Source organism: Ictidomys tridecemlineatus, unplaced genomic scaffold, assembly GCF_052094955.1.
Source record: "Ictidomys tridecemlineatus isolate mIctTri1 unplaced genomic scaffold, mIctTri1.hap1 Scaffold_78, whole genome shotgun sequence".
Lineage (NCBI taxonomy): Eukaryota > Metazoa > Chordata > Mammalia > Rodentia > Sciuridae > Ictidomys > Ictidomys tridecemlineatus.
In genome coordinates, this window is record NW_027525752.1 from 183,364 (window position 1) to 205,941 (window position 22,578).

The 22,578-nt window shown below is 48.6% G+C and overlaps 1 protein-coding gene and 1 long non-coding RNA gene across 4 annotated transcripts in view; one reads left to right on the plus strand and one right to left on the minus strand.

Annotated features, from left to right (window-relative positions):
- LOC144374624 (transport and Golgi organization protein 1 homolog) overlaps positions 1–18,869 on the plus strand; it is a 104,775-nt gene extending 85,906 nt beyond the window's left edge. The window contains exons 13-19 of one of the 3 annotated variants that reach the window (XM_078037380.1): positions 4,322–4,407; positions 5,291–5,362; positions 9,528–10,886; positions 11,479–11,568; positions 13,225–13,433; positions 14,423–14,609; positions 15,143–18,869. In XM_078037380.1, the coding sequence (XP_077893506.1) occupies positions 4,322–4,330 (9 nt within the window). In that variant the 3' untranslated portion in view covers positions 4,331–4,407; positions 5,291–5,362; positions 9,528–10,886; ... (2 more) ...; positions 14,423–14,609; positions 15,143–18,869. The other 2 variants (XM_078037381.1, XM_078037382.1) reach the window with 2 other exon arrangements.
- A 93-nt stretch (positions 18,870–18,962) lies between these two features.
- On the minus strand, positions 18,963–22,508 carry LOC144374625 (uncharacterized). Its single transcript, XR_013433977.1, has 3 exons — positions 22,343–22,508; positions 20,209–20,264; positions 18,963–19,841 (listed from the first exon to the last, which is right to left on the minus strand). It is a non-coding gene; the product is annotated as an uncharacterized LOC144374625 (long non-coding RNA).
- Positions 22,509–22,578: the final 70 nt, after the last annotated feature.

Here is a 22,578-nt window from a genome sequence, read left to right on the forward strand (position 1 = left end):
AAACTCAGATGATGAAAGGCTACCTTAGATGGCATTCTAACTGGATAACCTTGTGTTTCTTTCTGTATATTGTATCTCTGCTTCCCAAGATATGAGTAACAATACAGGGAAAATTCTCTAAGCTACACCAAATAAATCTTTTATTAACAAGAAAATCACTTACTCAAAACACCAGGACCTACAGTTGAGGACACTGCTGTTGTGTTTTGCTTTGTTTTCAGAAGTGACAGATCCTATTCTTTCCAGATCACAGAATGCTCAGGGCCCTGCCTACCTGCCTCTCCTATAACTGGCTCTTTTTAGAAGTGGTTCAGCTATTCGTGATTAGTCACACATATCGATGGTGATGAAAATACCTAAAGAAACCCCTTTACCTGCCTGAAATGGAGAGACAAAGTAACAATGTGAGTAAATAAGAAGCTAAAAATCTAAGAATAGTTGTCCTTCTGCAAAAAAAAAAAAAAAAAATACAGTTCCAGAGTTGGAAATTTCCTAGCTTCTTACCTAGTTATCTCACCTATTTCCAAATTAATAGATGCAGTATGAAGGGGGAAAGCAAGACAGTGAACTTGGAATGTGACCCATGTTTTCAAAAGCTCCTCTGCTTTAGCAATGCAAATTTGTCCTGTGAGTATCTGTTACTTTCTTGGCACCTGTTTTCCTTATAAAGGGAATGCAGAGACAACACAGGCTTTGGAATTAAAAATGCCTTAATTGGAAACCTTGCTTCAGTTCTACAAGTTACAAAACTGGATAATACATTTACCATCTCTGAACCTCAGTTTCCTTTTCTGTGAAGTGGAAATAAAATTAGGACCTAACTCATCTGTGTGTTGGTAAGATGCTATGCATATAAAGTACATAACTGAGATTTGAGTATTCAAGAGGAACTCAAAAGTTTTACCTATTTTAACTAAAAAATGAAATTGTTCCTTTATGATATTAACTGATACATTTTGGTAATTATATCTCATTTATATGTCTTCTAATCTCAAATGAAGGAATGTGTCTACAAAGGAATACTAACCTTTCACCTTAACTTGTACATTTTAAATGCATCCCTGAAATTCTTCCAAAATTAAAGGAAAAGTATTCCTTTATTAAGAACATGTAACTACTGTTGACAGCCAACCAGCTTGAAGAAGCATTTCTGGATTAACCACAGTGACCCATAATTAAGTAGCAGTACTTAGAGAAACACCTGATGTTCCTGAAAGCATTATTTCTCCTGGAGTCCTTGCTACCTCACCACAGGCCAGGCCTAATGAAGATATTTCCCTATGAAGAGCCATAGGAGCAGCAGAGACCTCTGTGACAACTGGGAGGACGTTGCCTTTCCCATCCTTGTTCCGAGTTTTGAGCTCAGATTGTTCTTCAAACTGGAGCTTCCTGGTGCCGCTGGAGTGTTTCGTTCTCCCGAGTTTGCCTGGGATTGTCATACTCTCCAGAGATCCTGTTCCAAAATGGCTCTGGAGTCACCTGCTGGGGACCTGCAGAGCATGTGAGGAGAGAGGGGAGAACGTCTGGACCCAGGAGAGGCAGGTCACTGGACTGTAGTGACATGGGGAGGACAGGCCATGCAGGGGTCTGCCTGTGGCAATGCCCGTGTCTGGGGCATTCTTTGGGAGGCTGGGAGCAGAGGTCCATGTAAAGGGGAGTCTGGGAAGATGCAGAGCCTCTGGGTTCCCACTAGGTAGGAAGTCCTGTAGCTGATGGGCAGGGCCTTCAAAATGGATTCAAGGGAAAGGAGGTTGTGCCTGTCATTATTGTCCCAGGGACATGAGCACCACTGCACTGTCCCCCTGTGCCTTGCCACTGTGGCTTGGGCAAGCACTGATTCAGCCTCTGGGAGCCCACGACTGACTAGGCAGGAGACTCATGAGAGGCTAGCCATCCTTCCTTCCCTGGCTGTGGGACAGAACATCCACCCAGCAGAGAGACTCAGCTCCCTTTGCCACCCAGCAGCTGTTTGTTAGAACCACTGCCAGGTCTAGCTGGAGCACCACCCATCCCCCACACGCCAGCAGGGAGAAGATAAAGGCCTGTTTTAATCCACCCACAGCACAATGGGCCCTGCAAAATCAAGAATCCATTTCATTGCTATTGTCACCATTAGAAATAATAGCCTGGCCTCACTGTAAAAGGGGACAATGTGACTGATATTTAGTTGAAATAAAGCCTGGCTTTTTCCCGATCTAGTTTGCAGATTTAGCTAATTAGCTCCATTCCTTTTTACTAGGACCTGGAGTGCACATTCCTCAGCCTGAGGGGATCTGAGCAAATGGAGAAGTTGGCAGTGCCCTCAGCCTGGCTTGGGGTTTGGTGCCCCCCGAGCTCTTATTTGCTGCTGGTTCTGTGGTGACAGAGCCTAAGCTAAGCCACCAGGATTTCTGTGTTTGGTTTATTTGTTTTAAAAAAAGAAATTTTGATTGTGAGGCTGTACAAATGCTTTTTGGGGTGAGATTGCTGTCAGGTCCATGCATACCACCTCAGAGAGAAGGGCATTCACAGCAGTCTCTGCCCTGTTTGCTCTTTGCCCTCCAAAGGAGATGGGAAACAGAGCTGGCTTTGTCTGAGGCTGAACGTGGAGTGACTGTGGGGGCCTTGGAATGGAGGCCCCCAGGGGAGGAGTTTATTTCTGATGAGATGGGGGACAGGGAGTCCTGTGGGCTGGCGGTGTCTGCAGAGCGGGGTGGCAGTCTCCCTGGCCAAGCTCCTGAGGTCACCTGCTGCTTCTGCCTTGTTGCAGTTAGTTGAAGCTCAGACAGTTGGCCATGGCCTGGCCCTGCCATCTTTGATTGCGGGCTCACCTCCCCTTTCTTGGCACCCCTGCCAGGGGACTTGCTGCTCACTGCCTTCTCTAGTGGGAGGTAGAACTGGCCTTTGTATGGCAGATTTCTTACCTGGTTCTTGGTGAGACCTGTGTCTGATGGGTTGACATCATATAAAATCTGGGGTTTTGCTCAAAAACCACAGCACAAAGCATCTCCTGCAGGCTGAGGGCAAGGACCCAGCTCACCACAGCCACACACTGGCTGCCAGGGTGCATCTCAGGTGCAAAGAGCTGGGGAGCCACCCTGAAAGGCACCCGTTTTCCTGACCCCTTCTTACCTCTTTTGGGAACCATTATCCCTGGAACATAGGTCTCAGAAGTGGGCAGCAGTTTTCAGATCCACAGCTTTCGTTACCCCCTCTGCTCCTTCTCACTGAGACAGTGCCCAGCCTGTCCCCTATAATGATATTTCCTGCCTCACCCCCACCCCTTCAGGAGACCCTTGGAGACAGAGGGCCAGGCTGGACAAGTGGCTTCCGCTTGTTGCTGCAAGAGGCTTGTTTTTCCAATGGCTTGTATTTGTTCTTTTTAGTTATACAGGACAGTAGAGTGTATTTTGACCATTACACGTACATGGAGTCTAACTTCCCATTCCTGTGGTTGTACCTGCTATGGAGTTTCACTGGTCGTGTATTCACATATGAATATAGGAAAGTTATGTCCCATTCAATCCACTGTCTTTCCTGTTCCCATCTCCCGCCCTTCCTTTCATTTCCCTTTGTCTAATCCAATGGATTTATTTTATTCCCCCAACCACCCTTGTTTTGGGCTAGCATTCACAGATCAGAGTGAATATTCGGCCTTTGTTTTGGGGGATTGGCTCATTTCACTTAACATGATAGTCACTGGTTCCATCCTTTTACCTACAAATGCCATAATTTCATTCTTTAAGGCTGAATAATATTAATACCATTGTATATGTACCATATTTTCTTTATCCATTCATCTATTGAAGGGCACCTAGGTTGACTCTATAGCTTAGCTATTGTGAATTGAGCTGCTATAAGCGCTGATGTGGCTATGTCACTGTGGTATGCTTATTTTTAGTCCTTTGGGTATAAAACATGGAATGGGATAACTGGGTCAAATGGTGGCTCCCTTCCAAGTTTTCTGAGGAATCTCCAGACTGCTTTCCAGGGTAGTTGCACAAATGGCCATCCCACCAGCAATGCCTGCGTGTGCCTTTTCCCCATATCCGCACCAACATTTATTATTGCTTGTATTCTTGATGAGTGCCATTCTGATTGGAGTGAAATGGAATCTGCAGGGGGTCTTTGTAGGCCCTAAAGTGCGTGCACCTTCAGCCTTTCCTTGCTACTGAATTGTAATAGAGAAAAGTGCTTCTTGGAAGGGGTAGGGCTGTGTATGTTCCCTGGGATCTCAGCACAGGTCAGCTTCCCCTGCCTCTCACCAGACACTGACCAGGGAGCATGGCGCTGATCCTGTGTTCTTTCTCCCCACTTTCCCCCACCCTCTCCCTTCCTGGAGGTTTGGTAACTGCAGGACTCTCACTGGGAACAAGACCAAGTCCGTGGCAAAGAGAGCGTCATGGGGCTGGAAGGCCTGGAGCACCTGTGAGTATCTTGCCAGACCTTGCCTGTCCCGCAGGCCTGCCAAAGGTGGCCGCAGCCAAGTCTGCCGGTGATTTAATGGCATCTTTGTAAACTAAGAAACAGGTTACTTAGAAGTGACAGCTGCTTCAACTCTGGCCCTGATCTTGCCCCTGCCAGAGCAGTCACAGGACATATGGCCAGTTGGTGTGCTCCCAACTAATGCAGCTGGTGTGAGACACTACCTTCCTCCCTGCCGCTGCCTGTGTCGCCACTGCACCCCTCCTTCCCAGGCCCTGGCCTCCTCACCACCCCCCAGGCCAGCCAGCAGAGTGACACACACACCACCCCACTGGGAACTTCTCCATGGTTGTGCTTGCCTCCCCAGCCCTGGGAGGAAGGGGCCAGCCAGCCTTGAGACCTTACAGTGCTTCTGGGGTAGCTGCCTTGAGTGTGTGTGCTTTTGGTTTGTCTTTGAACCAGTTTGAACCCATGTTCTGCTAGGAGGGCCTTGACTTGCTGAGCAGGCTGCACCAGCCTCTGTGCTGCCCCTCATCCTGGCTGGGTCCCTGTGTCACTGCACATGCTGTGTCAACATGTGTGAGAGCCACCTCCTGAGAAGTCATTACCTGTGGGTCACCTCAAGCCACGGCTGTCCTGGAAACCTCTGAGTCTCCGGGCTGAGACATGTGGCTGGCTGTAAGGGCACTTGAGGTTTCTTTTTTTAATATTTTATTATTATGGGTTTTTTAGTTGTACATAGACACAATATCTTTGTTTTATTTTTATGTGGTGCTGAGGATCGAACCCAGGGACTTGCACATGCTAGGTGAGGGCTCTACCACTGAGCCACAACCCCAGCCCAGCACCTGGGGCTTCTTGCACAAGTCCTTGTGTTGTGTTTCAGGGACCTGGAAGAGCGTGCCATCAGCCCTGTGCAGCTGGACACCTTTATCAAGATGGGGAATCTTAAGAAGCTGTAAGTACCTGGGCTTCCTGGGGCCTTTGTGAGCTTGAGGAAGAACTTCCACAGTAACAGACCCTTGCAATTGCTTAATGCTCACTTTTTCTAATAGCTATGATCATTGATGGGTGAATGTAAGTTAAATCGCTCTTTAAAAAAAAATACATGGGGAAATTGGCTTGGTGGTGCACGCCTGTCATCCCAGCAGCTCAAGAGGTTGAGGAAGGAGGATCACAAGTTCAAAGCCAGACTCAACAACTTATTGAGGCTCTAAACAACTCAGCAAGACTCTGTCTCTAAATAAAAATGTCAAAAGGGCTGGGAATGGGACTCAATAACTAAGTGCCCCTGGGTTCAATTTCAATCCCCAGTTACTCTCTGCCCCCGCAAAAGAAGTGGTGCTTGCTTGGGATCAAAAGGTAGGCAATATCTTTGGGTTTTTTTGATGGGGCGGTATTGAGGATGGAACTCAGGGGTGCTTAACCATTGAGCCACATCACAAGCCCTTTTTGAGACAGGGTATCACTAGGGCAATCCCCTGCCCCAAACAAACAAAACAAGTTCTGGCCTCAAACTTGAGATCCTCTTGACTCAACCTCCAAAGTTGCTGGTGTCACAGGTGTGCACCAACACACTCAGTGACAATCTTTTTCTTAAAGGGTGATGATGTGAATATTCTGGACTCTGGGCCACAAGCAAATCCTTGGCAAGCTTGTTAAAGCAGAAAGCAGCCATGAATAATACATAAAGGAACAGGTGAGGCTGTGTGCCATGGAATGTGTCCTGGCACAAGAGCAGCAGCCTGCAGGCTGTGGTGGGCTAACTGCTGTTCTATGTAATGTCAAATGCATTCTTTTCTAAAAAAAGTGGGTGATCACCCCTTTAATTACTTCAGGGACACATTCTCACATGCGTTTGCCTAAAGTGAAAAGTCTACATGGAGAAGGGATTCTTGAATGAGCTGGGGTGGGTTTGAGCGAGCAGAGGCCCTGATGGATGCTCAGAGGTGGGGTGCCATGTAACTGGGATTAGAGGAGCTCCGCTCAGCCATGGACCAGGCAGAGTGATGACCTCGCCTCCTGCCACACACCACTGATTCTGGGACCAGTAGCACAGGCCCCATCCCAGTGTCTCAGGAGGCTGATGCAGGAGAATCTTGAGTTCAAAGTCAGCCTCAGCAAGTTTGTGAGTCCCTAAGCCACCCAGTGAGACTCTGTCTATAAATAAAGTACAAAATAGGGCTGGAGATGTGGCTCAGTGGTTTAGCACCACTGGGTTCAATACCTAATTCAAAAAAAAAAAAAGATGAAATGATGTGGCAAGTCCAGAGTCAGATCTCCCCGTCCTCCCCCAGCGCTTGCTGTCCCGTCACCGTTCCTTTAGGGCCTCTCCTAGGCGACTGTTGTGGAGCCTGCTCTGTACACCCCTTGAGTTCCTGCTTGGTTTGCTAGTGAGTAGCCGATAATTGGACACAGAAGTCCTTAAATCACCCCCATCAGCAATCCTGAGTCCTTCACCCAGGCCGTGTGTGTGCACGCTGAGCAGCACCCTCACTTCCTCCTGTGCATGTCTGCCAGCCCAGCCCAGGCAAGAAGTGAGGACACCCCCCGGGTCTTTCCTGGGTCTTTCCAGGGTGCGCTTATTGCCCTGTATGTGGATGTGGCCTTTCTGATTCCCAGGATTCTGGGGGACTCACAGGGCCTGCTGCTGGCATCTCATGCACCTGACTCTCCTTCAGTTTCTTGACCACTGTCCTGTCTGCCCCGACTGGTACAGTCACCTTGGACAGTGGCTCTGTTACACAGTGGTCACTATCTTCATCAGAAGCCTGGGGACAGGGCTTCCTGTGGTGGCCTTCTTCAAGAGTGGGGCTTTCCAGGTTGTGGCCCAACAGGTCACACAGTGACACTGCTCTAATAGGCTTTGGGGGGGAGCTCCACCTGCCGCCTCCATGGTTGCTAACCGCTGAGTCTCAAGGCTGTCACAGAGAGGGGTGGGGGCAGGTGGGACTTGGGGTAACTCACAACACCAGAGAGCTCCTCTCTCTTTCTAAGAGGACTCCATTTTCCTGAGTCCACGCCCAATGGATCCTTGTGTCTGGTTCCCCAGAAATCAGCACAGTTGATCCTTTCCATTTTGTCAGTTCTCTCATCATTTTAAGGGAGTTCAGATTTCTGCAAGTCCTGACATTCCGGAAGGCATCCTGCCAGAGTCCTTTGTGCAGCCACAGCAAGTGTCACCTCGTGTGCCTGTGCTGAGTGTGAGAGCCAGCAGTGCCGTGGGACGGGCCTCCCGGAGACTTCTGGAGGCTAGATGACTGAGCACGGGGGGCCCATGTCTAGTCAGGGGTGTGCTCATGGCCTCACCCGAGCGGGGTCTGGTGTCCCTGGCTCTCACAGCGTCTGGCCCAGTTTTGTGCCAGCATGAGAGCAGCTGGCTCCTATCTCCTCACGGTGGCCCTTTTCTCCCAAAATGACTTCCCAAAGCCACAGATCATCACCCACAGTGGGCAAGGACCTCCAGTTCACGTGCTCAGCAGTCAGCAGCAGCAACCCCCCCAGACGTCTGCCTGGAAGAAAGACAATGAGCTCTGGTCAACGCAGACACGGAGCACTTCTCCCACGTATGCGTGTGCATGCAGGATGGGGAAGTGATAGAGTACACCAGCATCCTGCACCTCCCGCCTGTCACATGGTGGCATCAGGGCCACTACCAGTGTCTTATCACCTACCACCTTGGCCCCGCCTACTCTCACCCTGCTCATGGTGGACGGTATGGAAGTGCCCCTGTTGGTCTCTCCCAGGCACCTCATTCCGACTGCTGTCCACCTCGGAGAGGACGGAGGACAGAGTGGAATTAGATCACACTGTTCCCTGGGTTTGGCCGGGAGAAAGTTCTGCAGATTTAAGCACCCTTCTTCCTTGGCTTCGGGTGACTTTGGGGACATGAGGTGAGCGGCAGAGCTGAACCTGGCACTTCTGTCTGTTGTGCTCCGGGAACCATGTGGTCCGGTTTCCAGGTTCTGCACATACCCGGATCCTGGGGAAGCTGTGCCCTTGGGGGGGTGGCAGAGCTGTGGAGGCACAGGCCATCCTGGGCAGGGGCAGGTCCCCACCTCTCAAGGCAGCAGAGAGCAGGACAGGTGTCTTGGAGGGTGGCACGAGGTCCTGTACTCAGGAACCAGCGTGTCGGAGCAGCTCTCTTCAGGGCTGCTGTTTGTGGAGGGGGACAGGAGGAGTATGAGTGGGCACGTGCCCTCACCATGGAACCTAGGGAGATTTTCCGATCATTAAAGTGCCAGTGACAAAGTTGACTCATGGGTCATCAGACATGGTGGTGTGCTGTGCTCAGTCAGCCCCACAGACACAGAGCAGACTTGACCTCTCTCTGGCAGGGTGGCCTTGGTGTATTCCGAAAGGCCCCACTGCCACCTCAAGACTCAGACCACTAAGTTGCTCTCTGCCAGGTAAAAGAGGTCCCAAGGTGCTTACCCACAGAGCCACATCCCCACCCTTTTCTATACTTTAGAGACAGGGTCTCACTGAGTTGCTTAGGGCCTTGCTGAGTTGTTGGGGCTGGCTTTGAACCGGATCCTCCTGCTTCAGCCTCCTGAGCCACTGGGATGAGAGGCATGTTCCACGCGCCTGGCTGACCAGAGCAGCTTGGTCAGGAATGGTGGTGTCACCTCCTGTGCAGCTGGACCCTGACTCTGGCATCCAGTGCTGGCTGAGGCTGAGCCAGTGAGCCCGCAGACTGTGTGGCCCTTAAGCTGCCCCAGGGAGGCATGGACCTTCTCCCTGTGACTCCAGCTTCGTGAGCAGGTATTCTGTTGCTGGCCTCTCTCCTGGTGGCTTGTGAATGCAGAAAAGCCTTAGGCCACAACTCCATCTGCATGACCCCTTACCCTATGAGGTTCAGGAGGCAGAATGTCAGCCACAGCCTGAGACTCTATCGCTAGCTGGAGCAGAGAGGAAGTGCCATGCCACAGTGGGGAGAGGCTGGCTGTTTCTCTGGGATGCTCATGGCTCTTTTTTGGCTGTAGCAGAGTCCTGGGCTGGTGAAGGCACAGGGCAGGGAGAGAGCAAGCTGTGGCCCTCACACACTGGGGGTCTCTTCCCCAGAGACATTCCCTGTATTTGCAGCTAGCTATCCCCTAATCCCCTTTGTGTCTGTTTTCCAGTGCTGCCATCATTTACCAAAAGGCCCCAAGACATCACCATCCAGAGAGGCACCTTGGTTTCCCTTGAGTGTGCTGCCACTGGCCATCCCAAACCCCAGATTGCCTGGCAGAAGGACAGAGGCTGAGACTTCCCTGTGGCTCGGGAACATCGCATGTATGTCATGCCAGAAGACGACTTGTGTTTTCATCACTGATGTGGAAATGGGCATTTACAGCTGCACTTCCCAGAACTCAGCAGGCTCTGTGTCGGCGAATGTCACCCTGACTGTCTTAGGTTCCACCCCTGATGTATTCCGAGTGTGTGTGTGTGTGTGTGTGTGTGTGTGTGTGTGTGTGTAGGGGTCTTAAACAGCACCTAGGGCAAACGCTGTGGAGTTGATCTTTGGAGCCTAGGAGTTATTGGAAGGTGTTTCTACTGTTTGAAATTTGGGGCTGATTTTAGGATTTTTCCTCTTTTTAAAGAAAAATATTTTTGGTACTGGGGATAGAACCAAGAGGCACTCAGCCACTGAACCACACCCCCAGCCATATTTTGTATTTTATTTAGAAACCAAGTCTCACTGAATTGCTTAGTGCCTCGGTTTTGCTGAGGCTGGCTTTGAACACCTGACCCTCCTGGCCTCGGCCTACCAACCTGTAGGGATTACTGGCGTGTGCCACCACATCTAGCCCTATCTCTTCAAAAATACTAAAGACCAGTGCAATGCCAGAGCCTTGAGCAACTGGAAACAGACAGCATGCAGGAGGGGTGTGGTCTTAGTCAAGAACAGGGACACAGGCCAGTTTGGGAACAGGAGCATCTTTGTGACCTGAGATCAGCCATCTGAACATTTGCTGCTCTGACAGAAGCTCGCTGGTGGGATTGTGCCATGTCCAGAGAACCAAGCAGACCACAGCACTGAGGCCCCAGAGTGACTGTGAGCTCACTTGACCTCTTGCAGAGACCCTGCCCTTGGTGGTACCCTTGGAAGACTGCATGGTGTCTGTTGAGGAGATGGTAGCCCTCCAGTGAAAAGTGGGCAGCAGCCCCTCACCCACATCACCTGGCTCAAGGGTAACCGCCCACTGAGCCTCACCCACAGATGCCACTTCACCCCGGCAACCAGCTGCTGGTGGTCTAGAACATGGTGGTGGAGGATGCAGGCCCGTACACCTGAGAGATATCTAACATCCTGGGCACAGAGCGCACTCACAGCCAGCTGAGCATCTTGCCCACACCTGGCTGCAGGAAGGACGAGAGCACCATGAGCGTCTTCACCATCACCCTGGTGTGCAGCATCCTTCTGACATCTCTGGTGTGGGTGTGCATCATCTACCAAATCAGGAAGAAGAGCGAGCAGCACAGTGTCACCAACACAGGTGAGCATGGTGGCATTTATTTTCAGGTCAGAAGAAGCCATGACAGTTGACACTAAAAAATATTAACAGGGCTGGTTATGTGGCTCAAGCAGTAGTGCGCTCGCCTGGCATGCGTGCGACCCGGGTTCAATCCTCAGCACCACATACAAAGATGTTATGTCCACCGAAAACTAAAAAATAAATATTAAAAAAATTCTCTCTCTCTCTCTCTCTCTCTCTCTCTCTCTCTCTCTCTCTCTCTCTCTCTAACAAACTGCCTGCTGATATCCTCCTCATAAGTGGAGGCATCCTGTGCTGCTTGCCACATGGTGGATTGTCCCTGAAAATCACAGTGCTCTGGTTTGTTAGTTCTGTCCCCTTCCTGTCACTCTTCTCCATATTTTGTGGTCTTCACATTGGTTTCCCTGCTTTCGACCTGGGCTCGGATAAGTCTCAGGTCTGGGAGGGCCTTTTTCCTGTACCAGCTCCACCTGGTCTCTGAGCAGCTTCGATGGCTGTTTCCAGGGGATCCTGTTTGAGGCCTCACATTAAATATGCATCTGCATCTGTTGTCACTGCAACCCTGATATCTCATTGTCTTATCTCCTTTCAGATGAAACCTTTGTGCCACCAGGTGTTCCAACCTACCTCTCTTCTCAGGGGACTAACTGATCAGGACTGATGGTGGCCATTGAGAGGGATGGTAAGGCCTCTGATACAGTGAGGTGGAGCTCTAGGTGATTGTCCCCCATAGGTAGAGATGGCCTCTAGCTCCCCCCAAGACAGGCAACTGGCATTAGATGGGCAGCATTAGGTGACAGAGGTGGCTGCCCTGCCAAGGCCTCTGCTCTTTGGCTCAGTCCTGGTCTGTCAAATCCTGCAGAGGTTTGAACACCCTGTGTCTCAGGAAAGTCACCCCCTGGGACCAGTAGTTAGTGTCCCCGTCGGGATCAGGTAGGACTGCTGTAAGAACAGCTGCAAGGAACAAGCCAGGCCCCGAATCCCAGCCCTGCTTGCACAGTTGGCTGTTGGTGTCTGTGGGTTCCAGTACCTACACACTAGAAATATTCAGGGCAGAGAAGCTTCATGAACATGCAGCCTTCTTTTCCTCATCATTATTCCCTAAAAATAGAGTCCAACATATGTTACATTTTACTAGTCATGATGATTAATCTAGAGGTGACTCACATGGGATGACATAGGTAGGTCATGTGCAAATGGGGTGTCATTGTAGACAAGGGACTTGAGCATCCCTGGATTTTGGTATCTGCGTGGGGCTCTGGCACCAGCCCCCCCATGGATACCAAGGGATGAGAGTCATGGGCAGTGCCCAGATATGCTCTGTATTCTGTGTCAGAGGGAGAGCACTCCACAGGGGCGCTATTTCAGTGGGTGGAAGATCATGAGCACCTGCTGGGCTGAAGCCCGAGCCTGTGAGAGCTGCTCCTCTAACATGGTTGTGGATGCTGAAGGACTGCTTGCTGGGAAAATGTTACTAGGAAACAGGCCCATTGCCAGCTCCACCCACCATTGATAGAAAGATCACAGCAGCAGCTCTGCCCATTCTGTTCCTAAGGCTCATTGAGACATCCTAAGCAGTTTCTAAACCTGGGAGTCTGTTGAGATTGTGTGTCTCAGAGATTGAGGCCTCTTCCCAGAGGTTGATGTTCACAGCATCACGCGCAGGCAGCCCAAGCTCTGTGTTAGGTACAGTAAAGAGCCCTGGAACATGGACAGAGAAAGCTACCGGGCACCTGGTCCACCTGAGATGGGTAGGTGATGCTTTCATCAGAGTGCCTTTTTAAAATCAAAACCTGGGTTGACTACTCACTAAATGAAGAGGGGAGATGCCTCCATTTCCATCTAGTACTCTCTCTGAATTTAGTATATAAACAGGAAGGTCTAGCCTGGTGCCCTTTGAATTCTAGAAGTGTCTCTTAGATACTATTTATGATACAGTAATCTGAGCAAAAATTTTCCAGAATAATAAGCAACATAGGGAGGTTTAGTATCTGTTCACCAGGGCTGTTTTGAGGTTAAACTTCTAGTTGTTCAGAAAACTCTTAACCCTGAGTGGTACCTAATTCAACTGTTGGGGTTTGCTTTTGCTTTCTTCTTCATTTTTTGGCTGTGATCAAAGTAGTGCGACTACATTCTCTAAGTATGAGATTAGCTTGATCTTGGGCATGTGAGCATGGAAGACCCGTCTCCACTAACAGTGTGGCATGTCCCCAGACTTTTCCATGAAGGTTTTGGTGGGGGAGCAGGACCTCACTTGGATGTGAGTGAGCTGCCTGTTCTGTGTGCGGGATGGAGATGAGCTGGCAATGGTTCTGATCTGGCTTGCTCTCTCCTTCAGAGCCCAGCAGCTCTCTTGGGTGCTGACATGGAGAGTTTCTCCAAGGAGCAGGCCCTCCACCCTCAGCCCGCATCCAGAGTCAGCACACAGCCAAGTGCACTGCATGGCCAGGAGCCCAGCCAGGGTGACCGAGGAGACTCTCCACATCACCCTGGCAGTGGGTCCTGGGGACAGTGGAGTGAATGTTGCTGATCCACCACACACCAGGGGTAAGAACAGTTAGGCTTTCTTCCTGCTCTGAACCTCATTTTTTGTTAAAAGCAAATGTGGTCTTGTCCATGTTGCTGGATTGTCAGCTGAGGCTTTTTATTAAGGCAAAGGCGGCTGGTGTTGGTAGCTGTGCATTTTTCAATAGTGATGTTTTAATTCTGCCAGTATAATATTACACTGGGGGATAAAAAAGATCAAGTTCTCACCCTTCAGGGCTATTTCTACTGAGGAGCCAGAGCGGGCCTGGCCACACCCTTCCCACACACCGACAGAACTGGGCGTAGACTACATAAGATTTAGCCCTAGACCTGGGAGAGATTTCACTTTTGAGCCCTGTAGCTAACCATCTTATGAATGCCAATTCACTGAAAATTACATTGAAACAAATAAGGTCCTTAAAAAATCTCAAAGTACATTTCTTTAGCCAAAGGGCTGAAGGGGAGATATTAGCCAAATGGCTACCTGTGTAAGATGTTCTATCAGAGGTTAAAATTTTTCCAGAAGGTAAGCACATTTAGAGTTTTGTCCTCAACAGTTAACTTATTAATGTTACTTTCACAAAATACGTGAATCTGCTTCTTCTGAGAGGCAATGTGAAACAGGAAGTATTACTTTTATGTACAGAGTTATTTATTTATAGAAATTTTGGTACAATGTATATTGAAAATCATTTAAAATATTGGAGTGTCTAACAAATGGCATTGAAGTGTCTTTAAGAAAGGTTGATTTATAAGTGTTGAGCATATGGGTGGGCTCATTCCTTCTTTTCCAGAGATCACCTTATCAATGCAGTCATTCTGCTTTTGATATTTTCCCCAATAGGGGGAAATTTAGGCAAGGCAGGATCATGTACTATGGCTCCAGGGTAGACATGACCCTGTTAGAGTCCTATGATTTCTCTCTGAATTTTTCTACACGTGCACTTCATTAGTAAAGCCATAAAATCCAAAGTGCAGTGACTTTTCCATCTCATCTTCTCTCCTTCCAGGGATGGCTCCACTAAGGAAGAGGAAGCACTGCTGTTTCCAGCTCTGGTCCCGGCCGCGTCTGAGCCTGGAAGCAGAGCAGTAGAGTAGGGGTCAGCCTTCCCGAGGGACTACACGCCCCTATTTAGCCACTGGAACTGCAGATGCCCACTTCCTCTCACACCCCATGGGGCACTGGATCATGTGTTGGTAGGTGCCACCTGAGGGTCATTGAACATAGCACCTGGTTAACAGGAAGAAAGCCTGTCTGCACCTTCTTAAACAGAGCTCTAACCTTACCCCACAGGAACTGACCCCAGGGAGAAATGCCCACAAGCACAGCTTTTGTGCCCTCGCCCCACTTCCCCCTTCCCCTTGTCATTCTTTTCAAATTGTGACAGTCTCTCTACAGCATCTACCATGGGGTGGTAGGAAATGACAGATCATATACAGATCAAGTGCAAGCTTTGCCAGGCGGGCTGTGGCACTGCCAGGCACATTTATTAAGGGGTTCTGGGGGGCTGTTCAGAGTCCCACCATGACACACTTTCTTCTTTGTGGCACCCTGGTGACAACTCCAGCCAGTCTGACCCTAGGTACCAGGGTCACAGTCACAGCAGCTTTGGGCTTCGGCACAGGTTCTGCTGCTGCCCAGAAGGCAGGGCTCTCACGGGGGCCCCCTTTCTTCATGGATGTGCACTAGTGGCATCCGCTCAGGAACTCTCTCTGCCCATGTCTGACAGCCGGCAGCAGGTCTGGTCGTCGGCACCCAGAAAGATGAACCCTCCCAGGCTAACAGATGCCATTTGATGGAAGACACCCACAAATAATCCAGAGGAAAGAAGAAAAGATTCACAATGAATCTGTGTCAAACTGGTTAAACTCCAAGGCCCACAGTGGGCTAAGGGTGGCCAATTGGAACCAGTGAAAACCTGTGACCATGAGAAGACTGCTACTCTGGCCTCGGTTCTCTAGGTGCTTGTGCTGGCGTGAAGACCTACAAGGACCCACTGAGTGCAGACTCCAGCAGAGGTATCAATACATGAGAAAATGAAGTCTAGAGAGATGAAAAGGACTCAGGCATGCTGGTCCAATAAGCACCCACAGCTGGACGTAGAAACAGGCTCTTCCAAAATTTGACATGGGGCACAGGGTAGAGGATGCCATTCTCTGCAATGGTCAGGATGCAGCCTGAGCCTGGGCCTACCAGAAGCCTGGAGCTGGAAATGTGACTACCAGATGTGAAGAGAGATTGCTGGGCTTTGGGGAGCCGACATTCCCCCCTGAACCAGGTACTTTGGATTCTTTCCTGGCTTTGCCACTAGCTGCCCCCAAGACCCTGAACAAATCTCTTCCCAGGGATCTTCCTCTGCGTGGGTGGAAAACCAACAGTTGGCTGAGGGTCCCGGACACACTCAGCATGGGCCCAAGGACATGGGCTTACTTACCTTTATCAGATTTCTTCTTCTTGCTTTTGCTTCTTGGGACATTTGGATCTCCAACCTTGACCTTCACCATCCCCAGCTCCCCTCTGGCTTGTTTTGGGCCCCTTGGGGGTCACAAGATTCCTTCCCCTTGTTTTCCTTTTGGATGCCACTTGCTTTGTCTCCCCTTGATGTCCCTTTGGAAGGCATGGAGGGCTTTTCTGATAAAATAGCTCCCTCTAAGCCTTCCCTGATCTCTGGCTGCTTCTTCTTGATCTTGGGGGTTGACTGGTCTTCTGACAACTTCCGTTTCAAGCCTTTCTTGCTGCTTTCCTTGGTGGCATCTACTGAGAGAGGACTTGGGGTCTCAGACCATTGGGAGCGGGGACAAATATCATATGGTGAGAGCTGAGAGGATGCAAGGGAAAATGCTCATCCTTTTACCATGCTGTAGACAGGAGGGCAAGGTCCAGGGTCACTCTGCCCCAAACATGCTCCAAAGTTCATGCCTTCCTCACACACGGACCTTACATTCAACTTAGAGCTCTTTTGCCTTCTTACTCAAATCCTCCACTCAAATAAGGGTGGGGAACAGGCTATGAAGCCAGAATGTTTAAGTGAGGCCCTCTCTACCTATGAGATGAAAGGGAGAAGGAATCTTTTAGCAGGCTGACCAGAGCAGGGTCAGAATGTCTGGTCTGTGAGTCTGCCTTTACGACCAACGTACGTAATTCCATCCAGGACCTAGCTCCTCTCAAAAACTCAGTTTCCCTGCTTGTAAAATGAGTAAATGGATGAATAACAAGGTCCCTCCATAACAAATTGCATATTTAAAATAAAAGTGAAGGGCTTGTAGACACTCGACTCCCAATCCATCGACACAGAAGCCCATTGCCCTTTCCAGTCCTGGGCTCTAGGCTCCTTGGGGTGGGGGGCATTGGATACACAAGTGGTGACTGACTAAGCAGATTTACTGCCTGGCAGAGTGACTTCTGGTGCCCCCTTTGTTTTCCACACCTCTGCTTAGCAGTTTATAATTGTGTGGTGACTACACAGGCAAAGAAATCCTTCTACACCACTTCTCAACTGTCTCTTTGTCACACCCACATCTAACACAAAGAACACTGGGGAGCAAAGTCAGCAAACAATCTGCTGCTGTCCCAGCCGGTGAAGCTGTATCTGAAGATCAAAGCCTGGGTCTCCACACTGCCTCAGACCACAGCCTCTGACCTAGTCAGAGATCTACACCATTCTGGGATGAACATGCATCAAGTCTTATCTGCTGGGCTCTTCAAAAAAAGCTCAGTGGACTGGCTCTGGAGGTACTCACATGAGGAGTGATACAGGTAAGCATCCACGTCACACCTGGCTGAGGGCAGTGAGCCTGACTGTGCCCACAGTCCCTTGAATCTTCTCTCCAAAGGCCATGTGATCATTTTCTGTGTGCCATACCTTGCCAGGTCCTGGAGGGCCTCTGCAGGGCTTGCTTGAGACATACTTAGAAGCCCAGGGTGGCCAGGGGATGGTCAATGCTTTACAGTGTGTCAGAGTTGCTTTGGGCTGGTCCATTGCCAGCTCAGCCTTTGTCTGAGTCACCTTTAGTGCCTATAATCCACAGCAGGATTGTGTGTGTTGGGAAGAAAAGTGAGAAGGGCTGGATGGAGAGAGAAATGTGTACTTCACGAGTCAGGGTGCTGCTTCCTTTAGGCAGAGGTTCTCCTCTAGCTACAACCAGCTTCCGCTCCTGGATACACATGGCTCCCGGGCTGCGAGAGCATGGGAGATGACACGTCAGGAGAGGCCCTACCTTTACTTCGACGAGTATTGCTCTGTCTCACTGGAGACCAAAACCCCTCATTTGGAGAGATCATGGTAGTAGAATGGACCATATTGGTGGCATTATTTCTACAGGAGGACAAAAGAGGCTCACTGCCTTTTCCTTCCATGGCTTACCGTCCCTGACTTACCTGTTTTAAGGGGAACAATGGCTCCTTCATGCTGAGATTCCAGTCTGACATCTGGGTCATCTTTGTTCTCCAGAATATGGGAAGCAAAGAGTCTGTGTGCCTTTATAGTGAACTCTGAGGTGTTGGAATTGGCTCGGAGAAGCTCCTGGTTCACATGAACTTGGAGGAGAAACTGAAAATGCCAAGTGTGAAAGAGGCTGCAAGACCATCCACCCAGCTCAGAGGTATGGCCTTTGGAGGAAACCAGCCCAGAGCGCTCAGACTCAGGCCTTCCATGGTTATGCAGATTGAGTGAGACCCTTTCTCAAAAGAAAATATAAAGATTGGCTGGGGATGTGATCAGTGGCTCACCACCTCTGGGTTCAATCCCCAGCATGACAAAGTAAAGTAAAAATTTGCTTAGGCAGTCATTAAGAAATTTGACCATTTCTGTTTAATGCATAAGTTTGTACTCATGCTTTCAATAGTGAACACTCATTTGAGCCTATACAGAAGACAGGAAGTTTTACAGGGCACCCACCAATAGACACATGCAATGAACAAAAGGAAGCAGAAGAGGAGAAAAATAAATCTTCCAGTTTCCTTGTATATGCTTTTTCTAGTCCAAAGTGTACTTGTTTTGCATTTTTAAATTAAGAAGTTAAAGTGATATATATATATATATATATATATATATATATATATATATATATATATATATATATATTTTCAGTGTGATCTCAAACACATTTCAAAGCAGTCTGAGAATAAATAAGTAAAATAATAATTTACTTAATTATAGATGGAGAGAGTATGGGTGATTTTTTTCTTTTTCTTTTTCAAAGCAATTTTCCAACATTCTAAATTCAATTAAACTCCTCCTCCTTTGTTGTGAGGGTTGCCACAGAAGTGCTCTACAACTGAACAACAGCCTTTTTTAAAATTTTGAAACATGGTCCCCCTATGTTAGTAAGCCAGCCTCGAACTTCTGATCCTGCTGCTTCATATACTTCTGAATCGTATAATGTATAATTTATAATGAATCCTGCCTTTCTTTTGAAATAAAAAATTGTATTAAAGAATTCAAGAAGATGAAAAAATTAGGAAACTGTCTTTTATGTAAGCAAAAAAAATGGTAACACCATGCCCAGGAGACATGGCCATTGCTCTGGAGAGTCATGGCTGCTGCTGTGAAAGCTCAGGGAGACTTGCGGTCAGGAGAAGGGAAAACAGTGGCATGTACAGAATCACTGTGCTGATGCTCAGGAATCAGTGCCTCGCACAGCCCTCCAAACCAGTGTGCACATAATGAGGGTGGAGATCAGTACTCCTGAGAAATCCCCCAGGTCCACACAGAAGGCAGGTCTGAGAGAAGCCTTCTATAGTGTTTCCACAGCACTTCTGAAATGTGGTCTTCTTTCCACCCCATCAAGATTTGTAAAAAAATGCAGTTTCTGGGTACTTCTGAAGGGCAGCTGATATGCTACATGGACCCACCTGGATTGGGGGGTTTACCCCTGCATCCCTAGTTATTTGCCACAGCTAAAAGGCTCATCAGATCTGTTATGGCTTTTAAATCTCTCCCATTAAAAGGTTTGATCTTCCCAGGACTCCCACTAGGGGAGAACCTAGGAGGGTTTCCCACCCCAAAAATCCACTATCCCACTGGCCTTCCCAATGGTGCAGAATATAATTTTGTATTCTGCATTTTCAAACCTTTATTAAAGTATTTTATAGTTCTTATTTGGTCTTGAACATAACCGTGAGTGATCAGTAACATTAAGGAACAGCAGCAGTGAACTGTCTCTGACAGGTGCTGGTTCACGCAGGCACTTCTTAGAACCAGCTGGATCCCCACTGGCACCAAGGATGGGGGCCAAACTGGGTGGCCTAAGTCCCCTAGCAACAACCCACATGCAGGGCTCTTACTGGCTTTGACAGTCGTCTCCTCCTCCTCCTCCTCCTCCTCCTCCAAGCTCTCTGAACCAATGGTGATGTAAAACTCTTAGCTTGTCTTGGCTTTCAGGGCTGGAGCCTTCTCTGACTTCAGCTTCTGGCTGAGCTCTGTGGTTCTGTAGGACAAGAAGAAGTGCCTATACCAACTGGATGGCATGACATTCCTGGAAGATGAGAGTCAAATCAGTGATGAGAACGCAGTGTAGATGGAATTCTGTATTCAGCATTCTCACTGCTTTTGTAAAGTGCTTTTACGGTTCTCAGTTGGTCTTTAACAAGCTTGTGAGACATTTTTATTCTTCAATGATTGAACCCCTTAATGTCCCCCCACTGCAGACACCCACACATGTGATGTGACATGGCTTCCTGGAGGAAACAAGAGTCTCCAGTGAGCTGCTTCACACCAGACTAGTAATCTAGTTTATTCCATGAAGATTGCTCTGAGGTATCCCTAGTAAAACCCTTCAGCCCAACCAGACTTACTGTTCCCAGTGCTTACAGATGTCCAAAACCGTGAAAGGCTGAGGAAGGATTTGTTTCTGCAAAGAAGAAACACAAAGAACCACAATTGTCACCTGACACTGTAAGGACTCTTCTTGGGGCAAACTATCCTCTCCTTGGCCTTAGAGCTGCCAGATAGGTGGTTCAGAGAAGACTCCTTTGCTCTAGTACAAATGTCTGCTTGGTCTTGCCAATCTTCTAGAGATGGGAAGTGCAAGCAATTCTACTGGTAAACCCTTTAACATAATGTGTCAGTAAGAGGCATCTGTGTGAGGCTGGAGCTTAAATATTCCCAGCTAGCATTTATCCAGCCTCCCTGGCACTAGCCAGTCTTAGAGCTCACAAGACATTTTTTCCACCCCTGATCCTTCAGAAGGACTTTGAAGGCCTTCAAAGGACTAAAGAGTCAACTCTCAAAGCACAAAGTGGAGCCCAGATACTCACTCATCCAGATGGCATGAATGGGGCCCACTGGTCTGTGGGGAAGAGGCTGAGCCCATGTGGTACTGGGCTCTGGCAGAAGGCAGGGAACCAGGTGGAAATGAAACCCTTGAAAGAGATGCCAGAATGTGGTCTGCTCTCTCACCCCAGAGAGGCTGTTCCCCTTCTGCCCTGGTGAGCCCCAAGAAGTGAGAGCACCTTCCTCTGGAGTGTCTGGCGTCCAGGCAGAACAAAAGCACGTGGGCATACACAAGGGCCACGGGAAGTGGTGGAGGCAGCTGGGAATGGGGGCAGATGAGGTACCGAGGCCCTACTGAACCCAGGCAGCAGACCAAGGCATGTTGGAGGTACTCTGCAGCCCTCCAGAGAACCCTCCATCTTACCAAGAACCTGCCCTGCCTCCAGGGTTTCCTGTCCCAGGAATTGACCCCCTCCCTACAGGGAGTCACAAGGTTGTTAATTAAGACTTTGGCTCCACCCTACAGCCCTGTAGGCTTTGAATTAGAATGAATTCTCATTTTTGTTTTTTAATTTGTTTACAACAGCAACAATGGCTCAGATCCCAGTGATATTATCATCTGGCTAAGGACTGTGGACAAGATACTGGAAACTACCACTGATGTATAAAATAATGTTAGCCGAAATGAACAGAATCTTTTAAAAATTAATATTAGGAGCTGAAGTATAGCTCATTGTTACTTTACCTAGCATGCATACAGCCCTGGGTCCAATCCCAAGCACAAACATAAGTAAAATAATAAATCATGCAATGTGAATGCGACCAGCATGACATTTGTTATAAAACTTAGCAAAGTCAGTAATAGAGTCTTTAAAACTAAAGACTGGTTTCAACATAAATTTCTGTAGCTTACCTATTTCAGATCTACTTTTCCCTTCTTGCTTTATTTCTAATATTAATAGATTTCTTAAGCATGCAAATTCATTTCAAACATCAAAGATACACTTATATCTAAATTAATAAATTTTTAGATTAGATACTAATTTCACTGGTAAATGATACATCTTGCACAAGTTAAAAAAAAAGTTTATTCAACAAGTCTTTTTTAAAAAAGAACACAAGAGTAGAAGGGGCATAGAACTAGTCAGCACTTCCAGACACAAAAGAGATGCAAAGTGCCGGAAGAGCTCAACTTGTTACAAGTTTGCAGGCTGCAAATGGTGTTTGTCTCATTTGGCCAGGACAAACCTCCCTGCTGTGATTGGTCGGGTCTCTCTGTTAATTACAATATAATTCTCTTAGCAAGGCTTTCAGTCATCTAAATAATAAATAAATTGCAAATGGAGGTTAATTTCACAATACTATGGGTGTGCAAGAGCCAGAAAAGAATGTGTCCACGGAAGACATGGAGCCACACTAAAAACCACTAAACCTCATAGACGATTTCCACAGGGAATTATAAACAGCAATCCAGGACCTTTTTTGGCTGAATGTGATCTACCCCCAATTAAATGCCAGTCTCGTGGAGTTGAGTTGACAAAATGTCCACGGGATATATCAAAGTGCATAAATGCACTCTATGGTCATGTATAGCTAATTAAAAGAAAAAGAAATTTAAATGTCCATGGGTACGCAGAAGACCAGCCTCCATAACAAGACGCAACTGACTTCATCAAGCCTCAGCTGCAGCCAAACCCACAGTCACACAGTGTTTACCTTATACCAGGCACTCATGGAAAGTGGGGCTCTCCAGCCAGGAGAAGTGGCTCAGCCTGGGTAAACCTCGAGCCCGCGCTAGCCTCCCCACCTCCCTGGGTCTGGCTCCAGAGGCTTCCTTGCTCCCCTTTCACAGGGCCCCCTGCCACCGGCCAGAGCCTGGCAGATCCTATGGTCTCCCTCCACGTATCTGCTGGTGGGTGGGTGCTGCAGCCCGGCTCCTGCCCGCCCAGAGA